This window comes from Zeus faber, assembly GCF_960531495.2.
Source record: "Zeus faber genome assembly, chromosome: 5".
Classification (NCBI taxonomy): domain Eukaryota; kingdom Metazoa; phylum Chordata; class Actinopteri; order Zeiformes; family Zeidae; genus Zeus; species Zeus faber.
The window spans coordinates 4,721,265-4,738,764 of record NC_137192.1 but is presented as its reverse complement, the minus strand read 5'-3'; the positions used below and the strand labels follow the sequence as shown (position 1 = coordinate 4,738,764).

General features: G+C 42.7%; 1 protein-coding gene across 1 annotated transcript in view; it reads right to left on the bottom strand.

Moving 5' to 3' along the window:
- Positions 1-17,324, bottom strand: part of mtmr14 (myotubularin related protein 14) — a 29,424-nt gene extending 12,100 nt beyond the window's left edge. Inside the window, exons 1-15 of the mRNA XM_080001258.1 lie at positions 16,544-17,324; positions 15,295-15,443; positions 8,294-8,402; positions 7,437-7,512; positions 7,029-7,089; positions 6,334-6,456; positions 5,528-5,601; positions 5,236-5,306; positions 4,972-5,046; positions 4,254-4,320; positions 3,954-4,039; positions 2,867-2,943; positions 1,840-1,876; positions 1,294-1,364; positions 950-1,008 (exon numbers count right to left, since the gene is read on the bottom strand). Coding sequence (XP_079857384.1) covers positions 950-1,008; positions 1,294-1,364; positions 1,840-1,876; positions 2,867-2,943; positions 3,954-4,039; positions 4,254-4,320; positions 4,972-5,046; positions 5,236-5,306; positions 5,528-5,601; positions 6,334-6,456; positions 7,029-7,089; positions 7,437-7,512; positions 8,294-8,402; positions 15,295-15,443; positions 16,544-16,681 — 1,273 coding nt within the window. The 5' untranslated portion in view covers positions 16,682-17,324. The remainder of the gene's footprint in view (positions 1-949; positions 1,009-1,293; positions 1,365-1,839; positions 1,877-2,866; positions 2,944-3,953; positions 4,040-4,253; positions 4,321-4,971; positions 5,047-5,235; positions 5,307-5,527; positions 5,602-6,333; positions 6,457-7,028; positions 7,090-7,436; positions 7,513-8,293; positions 8,403-15,294; positions 15,444-16,543) is intronic.
- Positions 17,325-17,500: the final 176 nt, after the last annotated feature.

Below are 17,500 nucleotides of genomic sequence, written 5' to 3'. Positions count from 1 at the left end.
ACTGGTTTCCGATTTGCATCTTGATTTGTAATCGTTACACCCTTAGTAAACACCTTAAACGCATAATTATCTCAATCTGAAAATTTAGCTTATTTTTGGTAATGGGTGCATGTAAATGCGCTGAGTGACACGCCAACCTAATAAGGCTGCCTGCTAGATTATATGTGTGAACGCCTCACAGGACAGACAACCGGGAGCCCTTTTTTGAATAAAAACAGGCATTTAGACTCTGGGCGGAATTCAATTAAACAGAGTTGAAAACTTTTTTTTTTTTTTAAGAAAAGTATTCCCCAATCCCACCTACACTGGCCACGCTTAATGAGTGTCGGACGCTATCGCAGGAGGATGCATTAATTGCGGGGCTTGCCTTCAACCTAACAGGATGAAGTGGAAAAGGCATCATTCAACTGTAGTGTGCCAGAATAGAGATACACATGCACATGGGCACACGACTCTGTCGGATCCTAAAAAAATACAATTCAAAAGGTAGTGAAAGTCGGTGATGCAACCAGACTGGGATTCAAAGCCCTTGCAACACTCAAAAGAGATACGAGCAGCACCATGTCACATGCTCCACTTCCAGTACCTCCTGACTCTCTAAAGCTCCCCTTTCCTTGGCGTTTAAAGGTGAATTTTTATTGTTTTATTTAATTTTTGAACAGTATTGCATCGGGACAACAGGCAAAAATCTGCAACTCAGAAGTGTGTCATAAAACAAATAAGAGCTTTTAAAGATGATACTGCCTTGGTTAAAGACCCAATAGAATTGTAGTGCGACATAACATTTGAGAGCCTTATTTTTGTCGTAAAGAGCGATCGAGACCAACTCGGGGACGGGAACAACTTGGAATGGAATTAACTTTGGGACTCTTTAGTGAGAAGCCTCCAGCAGCTGTTGAAAAAAAAGTGTGCGAAGGAAACCCCCCCCGTGGTGAGAGGGTCCACTTACTTAACTGGCAGAGATCATCCACAGTGAAATCATTGTCTTTGAAGTGGGAGTTTTTCCTTCTGTGGAGAGAGTGGAAAAAGGAAGATATGTTTGCCGTGATAAAAAAAAAAAAAAAGACTAAAGAAAGGGAATATGTATGTCTGTGTGTGCGAGAGAAAGATGTGCGGGGCAAGGGTCCAAAAAAGGACTAGAAATATGAGCTAAACATAGTTTGCAACCTATGCTATTTAATAGGTTGGGGACTATGCAGCATTTTAATTTGTCTGCATTCTTCAGTTACAAAGAAAGAAAGAAAGAAAGAAAGAAAGAGATAAAGAAAGAGAGAGAGAAATAAAACTACGTACCTCTGTTTCCTAACGGCAGAGAACTTCTCTGAGACAATATGCTTCAAAAAATTGAAGCAAAAAAAGAAGATCTGCAGTGGGCAGATAAACAGAAGGAGACGTCAGAAGAGCCGCACAGCCAAACATGACCAAACACTGCCCCCTGGCTGCCCCGCAAAACCATGGGCATGTTCTTCTCAGGGCCCAAACAACATCTTTCGGATGCTTTGGCATGTTTCAAGCTAAACCTGAGGAAAATTCTGACCGATAATTGACAATATACACTATTTCAAAAATAAGTAAAATAAGTAATATGAAATAAGTAATAAGATGTCAAAACACAGCGATAACCAAGCCAGATATGTCCATTATGTGGAATTGCCGCATTGATGCTTCAGCTCCGTGTTTTATTATTCAAACACAGTGACACTTTAACTAATCAATCACTGAACTACAAGAGAACAGACAGGGTTTTTCCAAAACCAGCAATTTCACATACCCAATGGTACTCACTCACACGGTAAAGGGTCTAACAGAGTGGAAGAAGTCCAAAGTTTCTTCACTCACCTCCTCCCCTTTGGAGAGACGGTCGGGCAGCATGTGACTGAGGAAACCGGGAACAAACAAACAAAAACAAAAAAAGTGCCCTTTAATTATTTATTGTGAAAAAATAATAATAATCAGGGAATCTGCAAAAACTTTTTTATTAGGGGTTTTTAACTACTTTTTTTGGGGTTTTTGTTTTTTTACCAATTTGATATCGGAAAATGAAACCTAAGAGTCATCTAGTGTCTTTAAAAATGTTCTATATTCAGCTAAATGAAATGTATTGGTTTTATTTATTTATTTTTTAAATAAAGATAAAAGATTTATCTTATCTTTTATGTTCATGGTGGTGCAGAGAATGTCAACAAAGATCTAATTCACTCTCAGCCTACAATTCATACTTCCCGTGACAATTTAATGCCTCCATTTTGTCGTTGAACTGGTTTAATTTCTTGGCTTTCTCAGATTTTTTAACAACATGTGGAGACCCGTGGCAATAATTATGTGACTGGCTTCTTTTTTTTCTGATTATATAGAAAACTTTTCCTATATGGTATACATGAAATAATACCCAGACACCGTCTGTACTTCACCGCGTGCTTGCCGCCATTAAAAACATTACTGAAATCAATGCATCGTTCCGAGACCCAGGATAACACAAAAGGAGAGATTAATGAGGCAAAGCCTTCCTTAAAATTCTCCCTTTTATTGAATGCGCACACACACACACACACACACACACACACACACACACACACACACACACGCACACGCACACGCACACGCCCCTTCTCCTCCCTTGGCAGGACTACTGATGTGAAATTACACAGTAGCTAGAAGTCGAGGGGCCCTTTTCGTTTTTTTTAACTGGAGAACCTGTGATAAATTCAAATTGGAGAGATAGACCGCTCCAAGTGGAGCCTCCCGCCGGAAAGTCAAAAACCTTCTTTGTTCTTTCTCAGACTCTCTCCGTTTCATTAAGTCGCAACATATCAATTATGCCTCCTTGACAGACAAACACAGGCTTTTTTTTTTGTTCGTTTTTTACCCAAAGAGGAACCAGTCGTAAGCGATGGTTAGGTACAGTATCTCAGAGGGCTGCAGGCTGGCATGCGCCGCACCATCCTGTTGGGAACATGACATCACAATGATATTATTAGGACACCTGTACTATCCTCAACTTAAACTTGAAGAAAAGAAAAAGAAAAAAGGCACAACATGGCTCACATCAAACCCCCAAATTCAGTCACTGTTACATCCCTCCACTCATTTGAACGGAGAATCCCAACGGATCACAAACCTATCAACTTATTTAATATAAATAAGTTAATACCATATGTGATTGCTTATTTATATGGTTGGAAGTTTTCCATCTTTAATGCATAGCTTGGGAATTATGAGCAGGCCAATTAGCGCTTTCACTTGGAATGGCAAAGTGACTATTCTCTCTGAATGGTATAAATGGTGGGGGGGCAGATCGGACAAGGGGTTATCAGGGTGGATTATGCATGGTGGGGTGAAGCCAAACATGGGCGTGGGGTGACAGTGTAAAATTGATTTATTGTTTTGCTAATCATAGATATGATCAAAATGTCTGCTTATATTAAAGAGAAATGTTAAAGAATCCAAATGGGGTTTGCTACATTGAAGTACATTTTGATGACTTGACTTGGTATCAACTTGTCTGCGCATTAAGGACCTATATCTTTGCCATTTAGATATATTTTAACGACATCAAACACATAACCAATTTTATCATCTCTAAGCCTAACTGAACCATTTTTAACTTTATACCGACCGTCTGTGTAACCCATGTGAAATATACAGTTAAGCATCAACGTCGGACAAGTTGATAGCAAGTTAATCATTAACACCGACTCAATTGCCAACTTATAGTCAGTTTATATTGACTTGAACATCACTCAGTGCATATAAAGTGTTACCAAAGGATGCAATCATATCATAACTTCAGTTAAAATAAATGAATAAATACATAAAAAAATAAATAAACACTAATATACATTTTTAGTCTAACCTAAAGAAATGTATATCAATCATATCAATATGTCGAGGTTATGAAGAAACCATGACGTGGAGGGCACCATGGGTGCAGTGCAGGCAGGAGGGAAACCTACCGCCCATAGGGAGAGCCTTAGGAGGGACACGAAGAGGGGTGTGCGGTCCCACCCCGATATGCAGTGCACCAGGAGGCCACTCTCATCTGGGAGAACGAGAAGAAAAAGGGAGAGAGGAGGGTTGCTTTCTGAAGGAGCGACCAACACACAATAATTATAAAAACATACATGTATTCGATAAATACCTAATTTTCCCCAGTCCATTGGTCAAAATGATGCTTATTCAAAATATCATGGTATTCTGGTTATTTGCCTTATTTGTGATTAATGTGTGCATGTATATGTATTTGCATGACCTACCATCGCTGTTGATGATGTGGAGCAGCAACTTCAGGTAGTTCTGAGTCTGCTCCACCAGGTCCCATGACTTGTGGTGGGCGAACACACGAACACACAAACACACGTTACCACTCTATTAGTTTAACAGTTTACAGTGACTAGAGCTGTGTATAGATACTGGTACCAAAATTGAGACTGTGATTTCATTACAAGTAACCCTAACCCAAATTTATCTAAAATATTGCAATAAATGATTTCCATGCAATTTGGCTAACCTCATAAAATGAATTGAATTCTGATACACAGCCTGACCAGTAAAGGGAACATGGATTCACTACAGATAGATGTACTTTGCAGGGTCGACCAACAGATGTCACTGCCAAACCAACAAAGAGTTAAATTAAGGCCATTATTACATTTTGAATGCTACCTCAAGTTGAAATTTTAAAGACCTTATTTAGAGCAAAGTAAACCACAAGGGTTCCTTGGGGAAGCAAAACCAATGTTGGGAATCAAAAAAACGGCGGGGTTGTCGATTTTGTTTTTTGGACAAAATCATACGTTTCTCATGATGGGGCCGGGGCAAATAATATCGATATCTTGAGGAATATATTAAGTAATTTGAGAATGACTTGAGGAGTAATTTCAGATAGCTAATTCAATAGAAACAACAATAATAAAAAAGGAAAATGATTGTCATTCTACAATGTCCAAATATTTTTGGCTGCCTTAAACTCACCTGGTATTCCGTCCAGTCGATGTTCAAGTTCTGCGTAAAGCGTGTTGGGATTGTCAAAGGAGCGTCCACGTAGTCCTGTAGAGGCGCGGGGGGGGGAGAAAAGGTTGTGGGGGAGACAACGAGTTAGACTCACGGTGAGCTGGCCACTGGCCCAGTTTGAGCTCAACATGTGGCACAGAGACACCAGTTCGGGTTTTTGTGTGTGTGTGTGTGTGTGTGTGTGTGTGTGTGTGTGTGTGTGTGTGTGTGTGTGTACGTACGTACCTGATTCCAGTTGAAGACCAGCCCGTCGGCAGTGTAGTCTCTGTCTTTGTAGTCCTTAAAGAACTCACACCCTGGGCGGGGGGGGGGTGAATACAATTTGAATCACATCATCTGATTCACTCTCTACTACACACATCCAACACTTTCGAAGAAGGATTTTAACACGTAACTTAATGAAACCCCACTGGCTCTGTGATGTGCATAATTATGATGAACTGTATTTCTGTTACTAAAAATGACGCAATCAATCATTGTTTTAATAACAATTGAATTTAATAAGAGTGTGTATAACCTGGATAAGGCACAGAGAGCAGAGTGAAGTCTGCATAGCGTTGGGCCTTGTCCACTTTCTCAGAGGATGTCACACTGGGGAAGGACAGAGGGAGACAGAAAGAGAGATTACATAAACACAGTTTAACATTTGTAGTATCTACTAATTACAGTGGCACAAGCAGAACAAATTGGAGAGAGACAGCTGCCACACTTTGAGGAACAGTGAGTGGACCCCTCCCCACAAAACCACTGCATGCATGGCTCTCTCTCTCTCTCTCTCTCTCTCTCTCTCTCTCTCTCTCTCTCTCTCTCTCTCTCTCTCTCTCTCTCTCTCTCTCTCTCTCTCTCTCTCTCTCTCTCTCTCTCTCTCTCTCTCTCTCTCTCTCTCTCTCTCTCTCTCTCTCTCTCTCTCTCTCTCTCTCTCTCTCTCTCTCTCTCTCTCTCTCTCTCTCTCTCTCTCTCTCCATATGTTATAGCAGTAGAACGTACTTTATTTTACATATTGTGTTACTGTATTATTTTTAAATGTTTTTTTTGAAACAAACTGACACTTATAAGTTCATATTTAAGACTGTTCAATGTTAGAATATAATAATCACATCCCACTGTTCACCTTCACTGTTAATATTATTACTTTTTTATCTGTACAATGTGCTTTGGCAATACTGTACTCACGGTCATGCAAATAAAGACTTGTTAAATTGAATTGAGAATTTTTTTTTTGCATTTCAAAAACTCATATGTTGCTTTTAAAGAAAACCATTTCTACCTTGCTTGAAAAGGAAGATAGACAGACAGACAGACCTTCATTCCTTCCTTCCTTACTTCAGACCAAACTTGACCTTCTTGTTTTCCACCATCAGGTCACAGATGTAGCGCACCGACAGGTAGCGCAGCAGCTTGATGTCGTGGCCCCGCACCTTGTCAAATAGCTGGGAGTCCCCGTTCCTAGAGACCAAGTCAGAATATATAGGAAATCTTTTTCAGTGCTTTGGTTTACTCTCTGCGCTCACCATCGAGAGTCGTCGATCTCCCTATGCAAGGCCTGGCGTTTAGAAATTGTCAGGATGTCCAGACTGTTTATTCCAGCAGTAAGGTACATTGTTGGGCTGCAGATATTCCTCTATAATCCCAATCAAATTTATATGGCTTATTATTTTTAATATTCCGATTTTTAATGCTCAAACTTAGCACGGTTGGGGGGGGGGGGGGGGGGGCTTAAGCACGGTTCCGCAGCTCGATCAGAGCAATCTTTCTCCAAACAAAGAAAATAAAAACTTTAGATGTATTTAATTTACTCCATTTCCTGCTGGAGATCCCTCCTGAAAGAATCCTGCCTGTGTTCTCACGGTCCAGCTCAAGAACGCAGCTAGCTGCGAGAACTATTGTGAATTGCAGGACACATTGATCATCGACTCGTGGCAAATGTCCCACAGACTGTCAGAGGGAAACGCGCCAATGCGCTCGCTCGCTCTCTCTCTCTCTCTCTCACTCACTCACTCACTCACTCACTCACACACCTGGCAGCGCTGTCGTCTTCCGGAACCTCCTCTGACTCCGTCCACGTGTCGTCGCTGCCCCCTGCAGAGGAGATGTGAGGGGAACAATAAGCGTTTGGGTGCAATGACTTACTGTTAAAAAATTTTTTAGAAATAAATACTAAAGTGACTTTCCCCCCCCATACACCATGCCAAATTCCTACCATCATTGCAAGCTTTTTCCAGAGTCACAGTCACCGCCTTGGGACCATTAGTCTATTTATCTCTAAGAAAGTGTATTTCCGAAAGCCGAGTTGTCACTTCTGCCTTTGAGACAGCTGTGACAATTCACATTTCACGTGAAACTGAACTCTTCCATGGAGAGGGGGGTGATTAAAAAAAAATGCAGGTCTTTCCGCTTTGTGACTTTTTGCGCGTGTGGTTGTGCACCTGAGAAGATGTAGTTGTAGCCTGTGCGTCCGTACAGCTCCCCCCAGCCCGCCAGAGTGGACGACCGACAGATGTGCTGCAGTTGGGGGGGGAAGCACCAACGAAGTTACTTCACTATATCAGCGTGCTAGTCATCTCAAAACAGTGTTGGCGGCTGAAGAGAAAGGGGGGCTTTCTAAATTCACTTTTCTCGCAATGGTGTAAACCCAGACAATTATCTGGACAATAACTGAGAATGAAGCTTAATTTGACTTCAACTTCAAATGTTTGATTTGAACAGCAACTAGCTTCAAAGATCCCGAAATCCTGAACTCAATGCCAATGGAAGTTGGACGATGTAATCCTCCTTCCTTTCAGGAGGTGGCTCTGGATAGGGATAAGAGAATTTCACAGATAGAAGCACGACTTGCAGGGATGAGGTTCAAAAGGAAATTTTATTTGTGTATCTGGATTTTTGTTGGTCGAAGGTTTAAAATTAAATTTGGCTGAAAAAAATTAAAATAATAAAAAAAACGAGTATGACGGCTCTGAACGTTTCAGAGCCGTCATACTAGGACTTCAGATTGTGCTACTGTGGAATTCTTCTTCCAACTATAGCCCTTTAAACGATTATTATGCAAAATATATAGTAGATACTTGCGTTCACCAATGATATCAATGTTTTACACGCCGAATATATAATAATTCTATCATGCTGAGAGCAGCACATGTTGGATGAGTGTGCATGTGACTTTACGGAGATTTATATGATAAATTATTAACTTAACAAGAAAATTTCGGAATCCTTTGGGAGGGCCATGAGTGGAATTCCTCCAGAGGTGAAGCCTGTCATGCACGTGTGCTTGAGCAATCCATACCTTGCCATTGTAGAGGATGACTGGGCAGACAAACCTCCCTCTGCAGCGAGCCAGCTTGCTTCGGTTCACCAGGTCTTGCAGCTTACTGACCTGCACTGCACTCTCAAACCTACACACACACACACACACACACACACACACACACACACACACACACACACACACACACACACACACACACACACACACACACACACACACACACACACACACACACACACACACACACACACACACACACGTGAAGATAATAATATTGCTTATCTCATTCCAATGGCACCTGTCAAGGGGTTGGATATATCAAGCAGCAAGTGAACCGTCAGTTTTTGAAGTTGATGTGTTGGAAGCAGGAAAAATGGGCAAGCGTAAGGATCGCTTGAGTGACTTCGACAAGGGCCAAATTGTGATGGCTGGACACCTGGGTCAAAGCATCTCCCAAAAATGTTGCTTGGTGCCGCCCCCTGTGGGCACCTGTGCGAACGCTCCGTGTAGATTACATTATAGTATTTTTTTTTCTGTTTGACTACACCATTTCCGTCAAAAACTTACTGGCAGTGATCTCCTACGACCGTGATGCACTCGTGGACATAAAAATAAATCCCCGAAGGAACAACTTTGGGACATTTTATCCGCTGATTTAGAGTGGCCGCCATAGATTTTACGTGCAAACATTTTCAACAAAGAAAATAGCAACAACAATGCAGTCGCAGTGCGCCGATGGATAAACAAGGCGGCATTTAAAACTGAATGAGGACACAACCAGAATGAGGTGGACACCTCTGCCCAGCATCCTCCTTGCCAATAAGACGGATGACCTTCAGGTGAGGATTACATTACAATGGGACACGGAAACTGTTACATCCTCTGCCTGACGGAAACATGGCTGAACCAACTGGTGCTGGACCACGCCAGACATCCAGCCAAGGCCTTCTCTGTGTTCCACACTGACAGATCGGGGGAGTTGGGGAAATCCAAGGGTGGAGGCATCTGCCTTATGATCAACAGCAGCTGGTGAAACCCCAACAACATCAAGAATCTCTCCTGCTCACCGAAACCTGGAACAGCTGACCTTCTCATGCCGTCCATTCTACCTCCCCCCGGAATTCAGCACAGTCATCATCACAGCTGTTCACATTCCACCGCAAGCGGACACATTATCGGACCTGTGTGATGTGTTGTGTGGGCTTCAAATCAAACAACCCGATGCGGCTGTGGTGGTGGCTGGGGACTTAAACAGGACAAACCTTAGAAAAGTTCTGCCTTATTCCCACCAACACATCACATGAGCCACCAGAGGAGATAGATCTTTGGTACACACCTTACAAGAACGGATACAAGACTGTTGTGCTCTCTGCTTTTGGGAAATCGGACCACGAGAGCACCATCTCGTTGCTTCCTGTTTACAAGCCTAGCATCGTTTTCAGAATCGTTACCACAGTGAAAGTTAGGATATTTCCTAACTAGAAACCGTGGGTCGATAAATCCATCCGCAGAGCTCTGAATACTTGCATTGCCACTTACAACAACGATCTTGTATCCGGCAACATGGATAACTACAAAGCGGCATCACACAAACCACGGAGGGTGATGAAGGACGCAAAACGGATATACAGATGGTTCAACACTTGTGGTTGGGGCTGCGGACTGTTACTAACTACAAGAGCAGCCCCTCCCCAGCCACGAGTGTGGACACCTCTGTAGCCAACGAACTGAACTTCTTTTATGCGCGGTTTGAGGCTGGCAACAACACCGCTAGCTTGCCAGCTAATTTGAATGACACCGCTGGAGATGAGTGCGCACTCTCAGCGTTTGAGCATGACGTCAGGAGGGCTCTGATGTATGTGAAGAACAGGAAAGCTGCTGGCCCAGATGGCATATGTAGGCGAGTGCTGAAGATCTGTGCTAACAGGCTAGCCCCAGTGCTCACTAGGATATTCAAAGCTTCCCCGACCGAGTGGGTGGTCCTGCTTCAAGAGGTCCACCATCATCCGTGTGCCGAAGAAGCACACGGATGCATACCGCACTGCATACCACGCTCAAGCACCTGGATGGCCAGAAGGGGGCCTATGTGAGATTGCTGTTCATTGACTGCAGCTCAGCTTTCAATACCATAGTCCCCACCAGATTGGCTCTCAATCTGCGGGAGCTAGGACTGAGCACTCCGCTGTGTGCCTGGATCCTGGACCTCACAACCAGGCCCCAGATGGTTATGGTGGGGAGGCACACATCCAGCACCCTCACCCTGAACACAGGATCCCCCCAGGGCTGTGTCCTCAGCCCCCTACTGTACTCCATGTACACACGGCTGTGTGGCCAGGTCCAGCTCCAACACCATCTAGTTTGCTGACAACACTGTTGTATGCATGCGCTGTTGGTGATTAATAGGACTTCTGTTGACAGGGTGAGCAACTTCAAGTACCTGGGTGTCCACATCACGGAGGACTTAACATGGACTATGCATACAGACACACTGGTTGGAAGGTGAGGCAGCGTCTTTCCCACCTCGGGCAGCTAAAGAAATTCAGGGTCTCAGATCCTTGAGGATCCTCAAGTCCTTCTACTCTGGAGAGCATCCTGACAGGCAACATCACTGCCTGGTTTGGGAACTGTACTGCTCAGGACAGGCGGGCCCTGCAGAGGGTGGTGTGTTCAGCTGAACGTACCACTGGAAATACCCTCCCCTCCCTGCAGGACTTATACACCAGGAGGTGTAATAGCAGAGCCTGCACGATCATGAAGGATCCTCACCACCACAACAACGGACTGTTCCAGCTGCTGCGGTCGGGCAAGCTCTGCGGTCATACAGTGAGTACAGAGTGACTGAGACAGAGTTTCTTCCCACAAGACATCAAGACTGTCAACGCTGAACTCACCAGGGGCCACTGAGACATACACATAGGCCCCTTGCTTTACTGTACCCGATGTTGCATACTGTGCTGTATTCTGTATCACTGTACTGGGTTATAGCATACTGTGCTGTATTGCTGTTTGGTGTTACTGTACTGCTGTGCCACACTGTACTGTATATTTCACTTTATTCACATGCCACTTTACTGCATCACATGCCACTTTACTGCACATATCTGTATAGAAATAATAGTCCATTCCTTTTATTTCTAAATTGTATTCCCACTTAGTATATTAACTTGTTTACACTTATTTTACTTATAAACACTTATATAACTCTGTATAAAAAAAAAAGTATGCTAAGTATAAGTGATAAAAAAAATAATAATAATATTATTACAGCGTCATATCAAAGTCTGGTCGGGAAATAGACAGTCTCCCTGTTACACAAGTGCGGGATTTATTATTTACAAGTCTTTACACAAATATCCAGTTTTTTTACAAAATGAAGTCCCATAGCCACGGGAAGCAACTGGGAGACGGTGTGACGTGGCTCAGGACAGTGGGGACACACAGGCAGCCACGTGCGCGCGCGCGGGGGGGGGGGGGGGTGCTTGATGGGCTGCCCCTTAGTGTCCATGGTGCCACGTTATTTTATTTTTTAAGCATGAACGGGCATCGAGGTAGCAGATTTCCGTGATCGGGACAGCCGCGATGCTGCGCATCAGGGCACCCATGATACACGCTCTGCTGTGCACGCCGTTCCCTTATTGAACCAGAACTGAAAAGAATCGTGTTGTGCTTAAAAATGTTGTTTCATACAAGTTAGGAAACACAAAAAGGAGATCTAAAATAAAAACACAGGAAAACTGTCAAGGGGACGCACACATGGTGCACCGCAGTCTGGAGGAGGGAAAAAAAAACAAAAAAAAACTCCACTTAATTCTCGGAATTAAGTTTACGTTTTTCCACAAATGCGATGTATTGCCTAACAGCACTCCTGCTGTTTTCTTTCAAAAACAGTCATGGTGGGTCTGTACTTGCCATCTTTAATGAGCTAACACTATTAAACAAACCGAAAGGAGACTAGTGAAGACAGAGTGGGTGAGAGGAGACGGGGCTATGAGAGAAAGCACAACTGCTACCGGTATATTGATAGTGCAGAAAATGGAGTACTGAATCGGTTTTAAATATTAATAATTGACATGCATAGAAAAATCAATATTTTTGACAACAGCAGTCTGCAGACGTATTTTGTTTCTCGGCCTCCTGAGTGCAGGCATTGGCCAATGCCAATTATCTAGAAAATGCGCAAAGATTGGCCCAATTAATCGGCTGACCGACCAATCGGCCGACCACTTATTAGTACCTACCAAAGGTGGTCCAAGGAAGGACAACCGGTGAACTGGCGACAGGGTCATGGATGCCCAAGGCTCATTGATGCACGTGTGGAGTAAAGACTAGCCCATCTGGTCCGATCAGACAGAAGAGCTACTGTAGCACAAATTGCTGAAAGGTTAATGCTGGTTATGATAGAAAGGACTTAAAGGACTTAAAATAATCTATTGCTAATGTCTTGGTTCCAGATACCACAGGACACCTTCAGAGGTCTTGTGGAGACCATGCTTCGATGGGTCAGAGCTGTTTTGGCAGCAGGAGGGGGAGCTACACAATATTAGTCATTATTAGTGCTGGTTTTGTTGTGTTTTTGTGTTGTGGCTGATCAGTGTGTGTGTGTATGCATATGCACATACAAATCACTTTTTTATAAAATGAGAATACAATTTAAATATAATAAAATTGAAACATACAAATAGCCCCCAAAAAAAAGAAAAAATTCAAAACACAAGAAATCATATATAGAAAAATAGACAGAATATACAAAATGTGATACTATGCACAGTGTCTTTACAGAAAATAAGCTATTAAATAACAAAATAAATAAAACCCACTTCACTTCCCGATGACAGCATCAAACAACCGCTCCCTCAGCCAAGATGAATGCAAACAAACCCGCTGGAGTTACAAGAGGTCAGGTTCACTAAATAATAAATGTCTCTTAACCCCCTGGGTGTGAGCTCAACGGTAAAGTGGGCCGGCATTGACGTTACCCTATGGTAACCGCTGGAGTAAACAACAAGCAATTGATTAGATAACCATGTTGCCCAAATACGTCTTCCTTCGTTGTCTGTCTATGCCTGCCTGGAATCATTTAGCCACAAATGGAGACACCCGAACGCTGTATCCATTTGTTTGACTGCAGAGAGAGATGTTTATTACTAGAGAGACCAACAAATGGACTTCGGAGAGGATATGTTATGACAGTCGTCATATCTGTTGCTGTAAATATTACCCCTGACAAGGGTTGACATGTGACATCTTTCACTGTCACCCCAGAGTGGAAAACATTAGACTGTATCCAGAAGCAGGTTAAAAATGGCTAATCACTTCCCATTTCCAACATAATAAATCAGCTTCTTATTTTTGTTATTGCTTCATGATTGAACAACCTTAAAACAATCCATACGCGGTGGTGGAAAGTAACAAAGTGCTTATGTACTGTACTAAAGTACATTTTAAGTATCAATACTGACTTAAATGGGTGCTATAATGCAAAACTCACTTTTCAGTGCTTGTGCACATACATTTGAGTCTCTGATGGGTCTACTAACACAAACTGTGAAATAAGACAACTCAGTCAGTTTATTGTGAGCTGTATGTTTCAGAAAAAATGTCTGAAACGAGACATTCAGCTTTGCTGCCCTAATCACAGGTTTAGGTCATTGCACTTCAGTCGAATTAGAACCACCCCCCCATCTGAGTAATTCTACCCACGGCTGGAGCACGACCAATCCATGTTTCTCCAAAATAAACCGTGGATGAATTTATTTTATTTTCCAACGCTTCCGTAACTGAATGAAACAAAAACCCCAAGCCCCGCTGTATCCCGCAGTGCACCAATCTCCATGCTGCTTCGGACACAGCGGTGAAAGTTGGAACAAACTTTTAAATGAGGCCTTGTAGATCTAATATGAGATTCAGTAAATGGATTGGTTATTTCTCCCCTCAAATTTGTTCAGAAACAGATTTTAGTGTATGGATGAGGTGAAATTAGTGAAAGTTTACAGACTAAAAACAACAGAACATGGAGTTAAGATCAAACCCCATTGGCCCACGGAACTCGTGGCCTCGGGAGGGTGGCTCCTCTCACTTAGAGACAGCCTCAGGAACACGATGGATTTAGAGGCATGTTTAGAATGGTGAAATGCATAATCTCAGTGGTATTATCAGCAAAAACATTCAAAAACATGTTTTGGACACCTCAGAGATCAATATTTACTTGTGTAAACAGGAGCAAAATAGGTCCTCCTTAAATATTCAGTTTCAAAGATGGTGGTCTTTCATTACACTACGTTTCAAATCAAATATCTATACTTTTTACTTTACTACATATATTCATTTTTTATCTGGATTTAGTTTTATATAAATTGAGTTTTGAAAATATGGACTTATATCCATGGACATACTTTAAATCAGGAATACTATTTAAATCTATCAAAAGCAAGACAAATGCTGGGCACTCATCTGCAGAAAAAAAAGCTATAGCAGTAATTTATGTGGTATTACAGACTTAACATGACAAGTGCTTTCAATATTTCAAATACATTTAAGGGATAGTACTTCTACTTTTACTTAAACAGAAACATCAACATGGTACAGTACAGTACATTCACTGTTACTCGAGTCATTTTGCGTGTGTGTATTTGTACTTTAACTTAAGTAGAAGAGTCTGAGCACTTCTTCCACCACTGTCCCTACGGCAGTTGAAAGCAGCCAAATTCCAAAATAGACATCTATTCCCTCCTGGTGTGATCAGTAAAAAAAAAATGTTTTTCCTTGATCCTAGGATTCTTGTCGATGTATTGTATAAATGTGATCTATATGCAACCTTTATGGGAACACCCAAATCCAAAGTTGTAGAAAAATTGAACATTATTCACCTCGGAGAGTTGCCACAAACTGATGCAAATGAGTAGTTTAAAGCTCAAACTGAATCAATAACTTTCACAGACATGCAAAAATGCATCACAAGAAAGCACGGAAGCCTGTAGTGTGAAAGTAGCCTTGATGCAGTGTACTAGCAAACATGTTACCTGTCTTTCTGAAACTCTGTGCACTCATACTCCAGGAAGACTATCTGACGTGGGTAGTGGCCACACACTTCTCCATTGGTGTTATGGATGACACTGTACTTGTAGTCTCTGCCAAAAAGCTCCAGGCACCGCTTCTCGATCGCCTCCACCTAGGTGCAGCCGAATATTGAGTGACGGTCAGTGAATAGGCAGTAAAAAGCGAAGAGGGGAAAACATAAGACCACAGTGACATGCGTACTATTTGTTAAGTCATGGTGAACGGTGGTGCTCGTTCTAAACATTCTTCACTGCTGAAACTCAATTAACTTTTCAATGATTAACACCAACCAAATTGTCTTATCTTCCATGGAAAGCAAATGAAAACATCAGTAATGTTGTTGCTATTCACTGGACAGAACATAATAGTAAAATATCAATCAATTAATAAAAAAAATGACAGCAACCAGAGTGTCTGCAGGTATGAATGAGCTAAATTGTATGCACTTGAAGTGCTTTTTAAGAGACATTTTAAAGAAATTGATTATTGGACAAATTCTCTTTTATTCAATATTTATATAATTTGATTCAAAATATTCTCTTGTATTCAATATTCAATGTATTGCAGGTAAGTATAAAGGTAGGCTTCGGGTTTTATAAGAAAAAACATGGGTGGAGGGTCCTGCTGTTACAGCAGTAAAACAGCAAAAGTCAAAAAAGAGAGAATATATATATATATATATATATATATATATATATATATATATATATATATATATATAATAACTTCGGTACACATTCTATTAACCAAAGTTAACAGGGAGTCGTCGCATTTGTGGAGCTGTCAATGTAAACTGGTGAGCCCGATATGGGCAGTTGGCAGTTACAATACATAGCAACAGTGTGTAGCAATGATAGCACTATTATTAAGCATGCATAGTAAATATGTGTATAGCCATAATGTAAATGTATCGGTTTATATATTTATTATCAGTTAGATAGAATTACAGTATTACAGCATTGCAGACAATGTGGCATTAAAGTAATAGCAGCAATCCCAACAATATAAGAAATGCTGACTGATGCAGCATAACTTGACTTATATAGACAAAAATAAATATATGCATAAAATAAACTTGGGAAAAATGTTAAGGTTGAAACGATTTAATGGCGAAACATTTGTGACAGACTTGGGACATTTAACGAATTATTAAGGATCCATAAAACAGGAAAATAAGGTAAAACGTTACCAGAGCCACAGGTGCAAACTCACCCGGGGAGTGACTTCTTTTGCCCTGTACTGCGTCTTGGAAAACAGATCTATCAAATCCGCGATCTCCTCGCTTCTCCGGGCCGACGGCCCCGGGGCCGAGAGGCTCCCGGACACCAAGGAGGGGGACGCGGCCATCATAGCGCCGCGACCCGCCGGGGGCTCGATCCGGACTCGCCCTCCTTCAAAGACCGCAGCGCCTTGTCCTTGGGAGCGGGAGGACCGACCGGGCCATCCCTTCCCAGCCAGCTTTCTCCTGACTGCCCGCTTGAGGGGGCCGGAGCCGGGGGGTCGTCCCGAATTCAGGGCACCGGCGTGCGGATCCCCCCCAACACTACTTGCGCGCCGTCAGCCTGGCTGGCTGGCGGGCTGGCTAGCTAGCTAGCTCGTGTTCAACGCTGTGTTACTGTCGTGAAATTTAAAAATAAAGAACCACCGTATAAACTTTAACTCCACCACGCATCCAACAGAGGCGACTTTTCAGACGATACTTCCATAGTCCTTTCCCGCATCGCTCCGGAGGTGTGCAGCCAGTCCATGCGGCGATTCGATGCGCAGCCCCCCGCCGCGTCGCTCAGGAAACCCCGGGGACTTGCGGCCTGCCCCACGTTTCTTCAATGTCACGTCTCCATGTCGTTTGTTATTCTCGGTGAAAACAAGACTGGTCAAAGACCGCACCGTGGCCGGTCCCGCGGTGGCGGTGCTACGGTGCGGTTATGCGCTGTTTCTTAATTAAAACCACACGGCGGAGAAGTGTTGCAATCAGCGTACGAACGGGGACGAGGGAGACTCGAGCAGTAAACAGGAAGTGGGTGCTCACACGTGACAGATATTGCCACTTCCCTAAATGACGTATGCTGCGTTCACTACCTCTGAAAATTGTCATTCCCAGTGTGTGGTATCCTTTCCGAATAAATGTGTTCCATTACTTCATTAGGGGAACCTGGGGCAGCCTGCGCC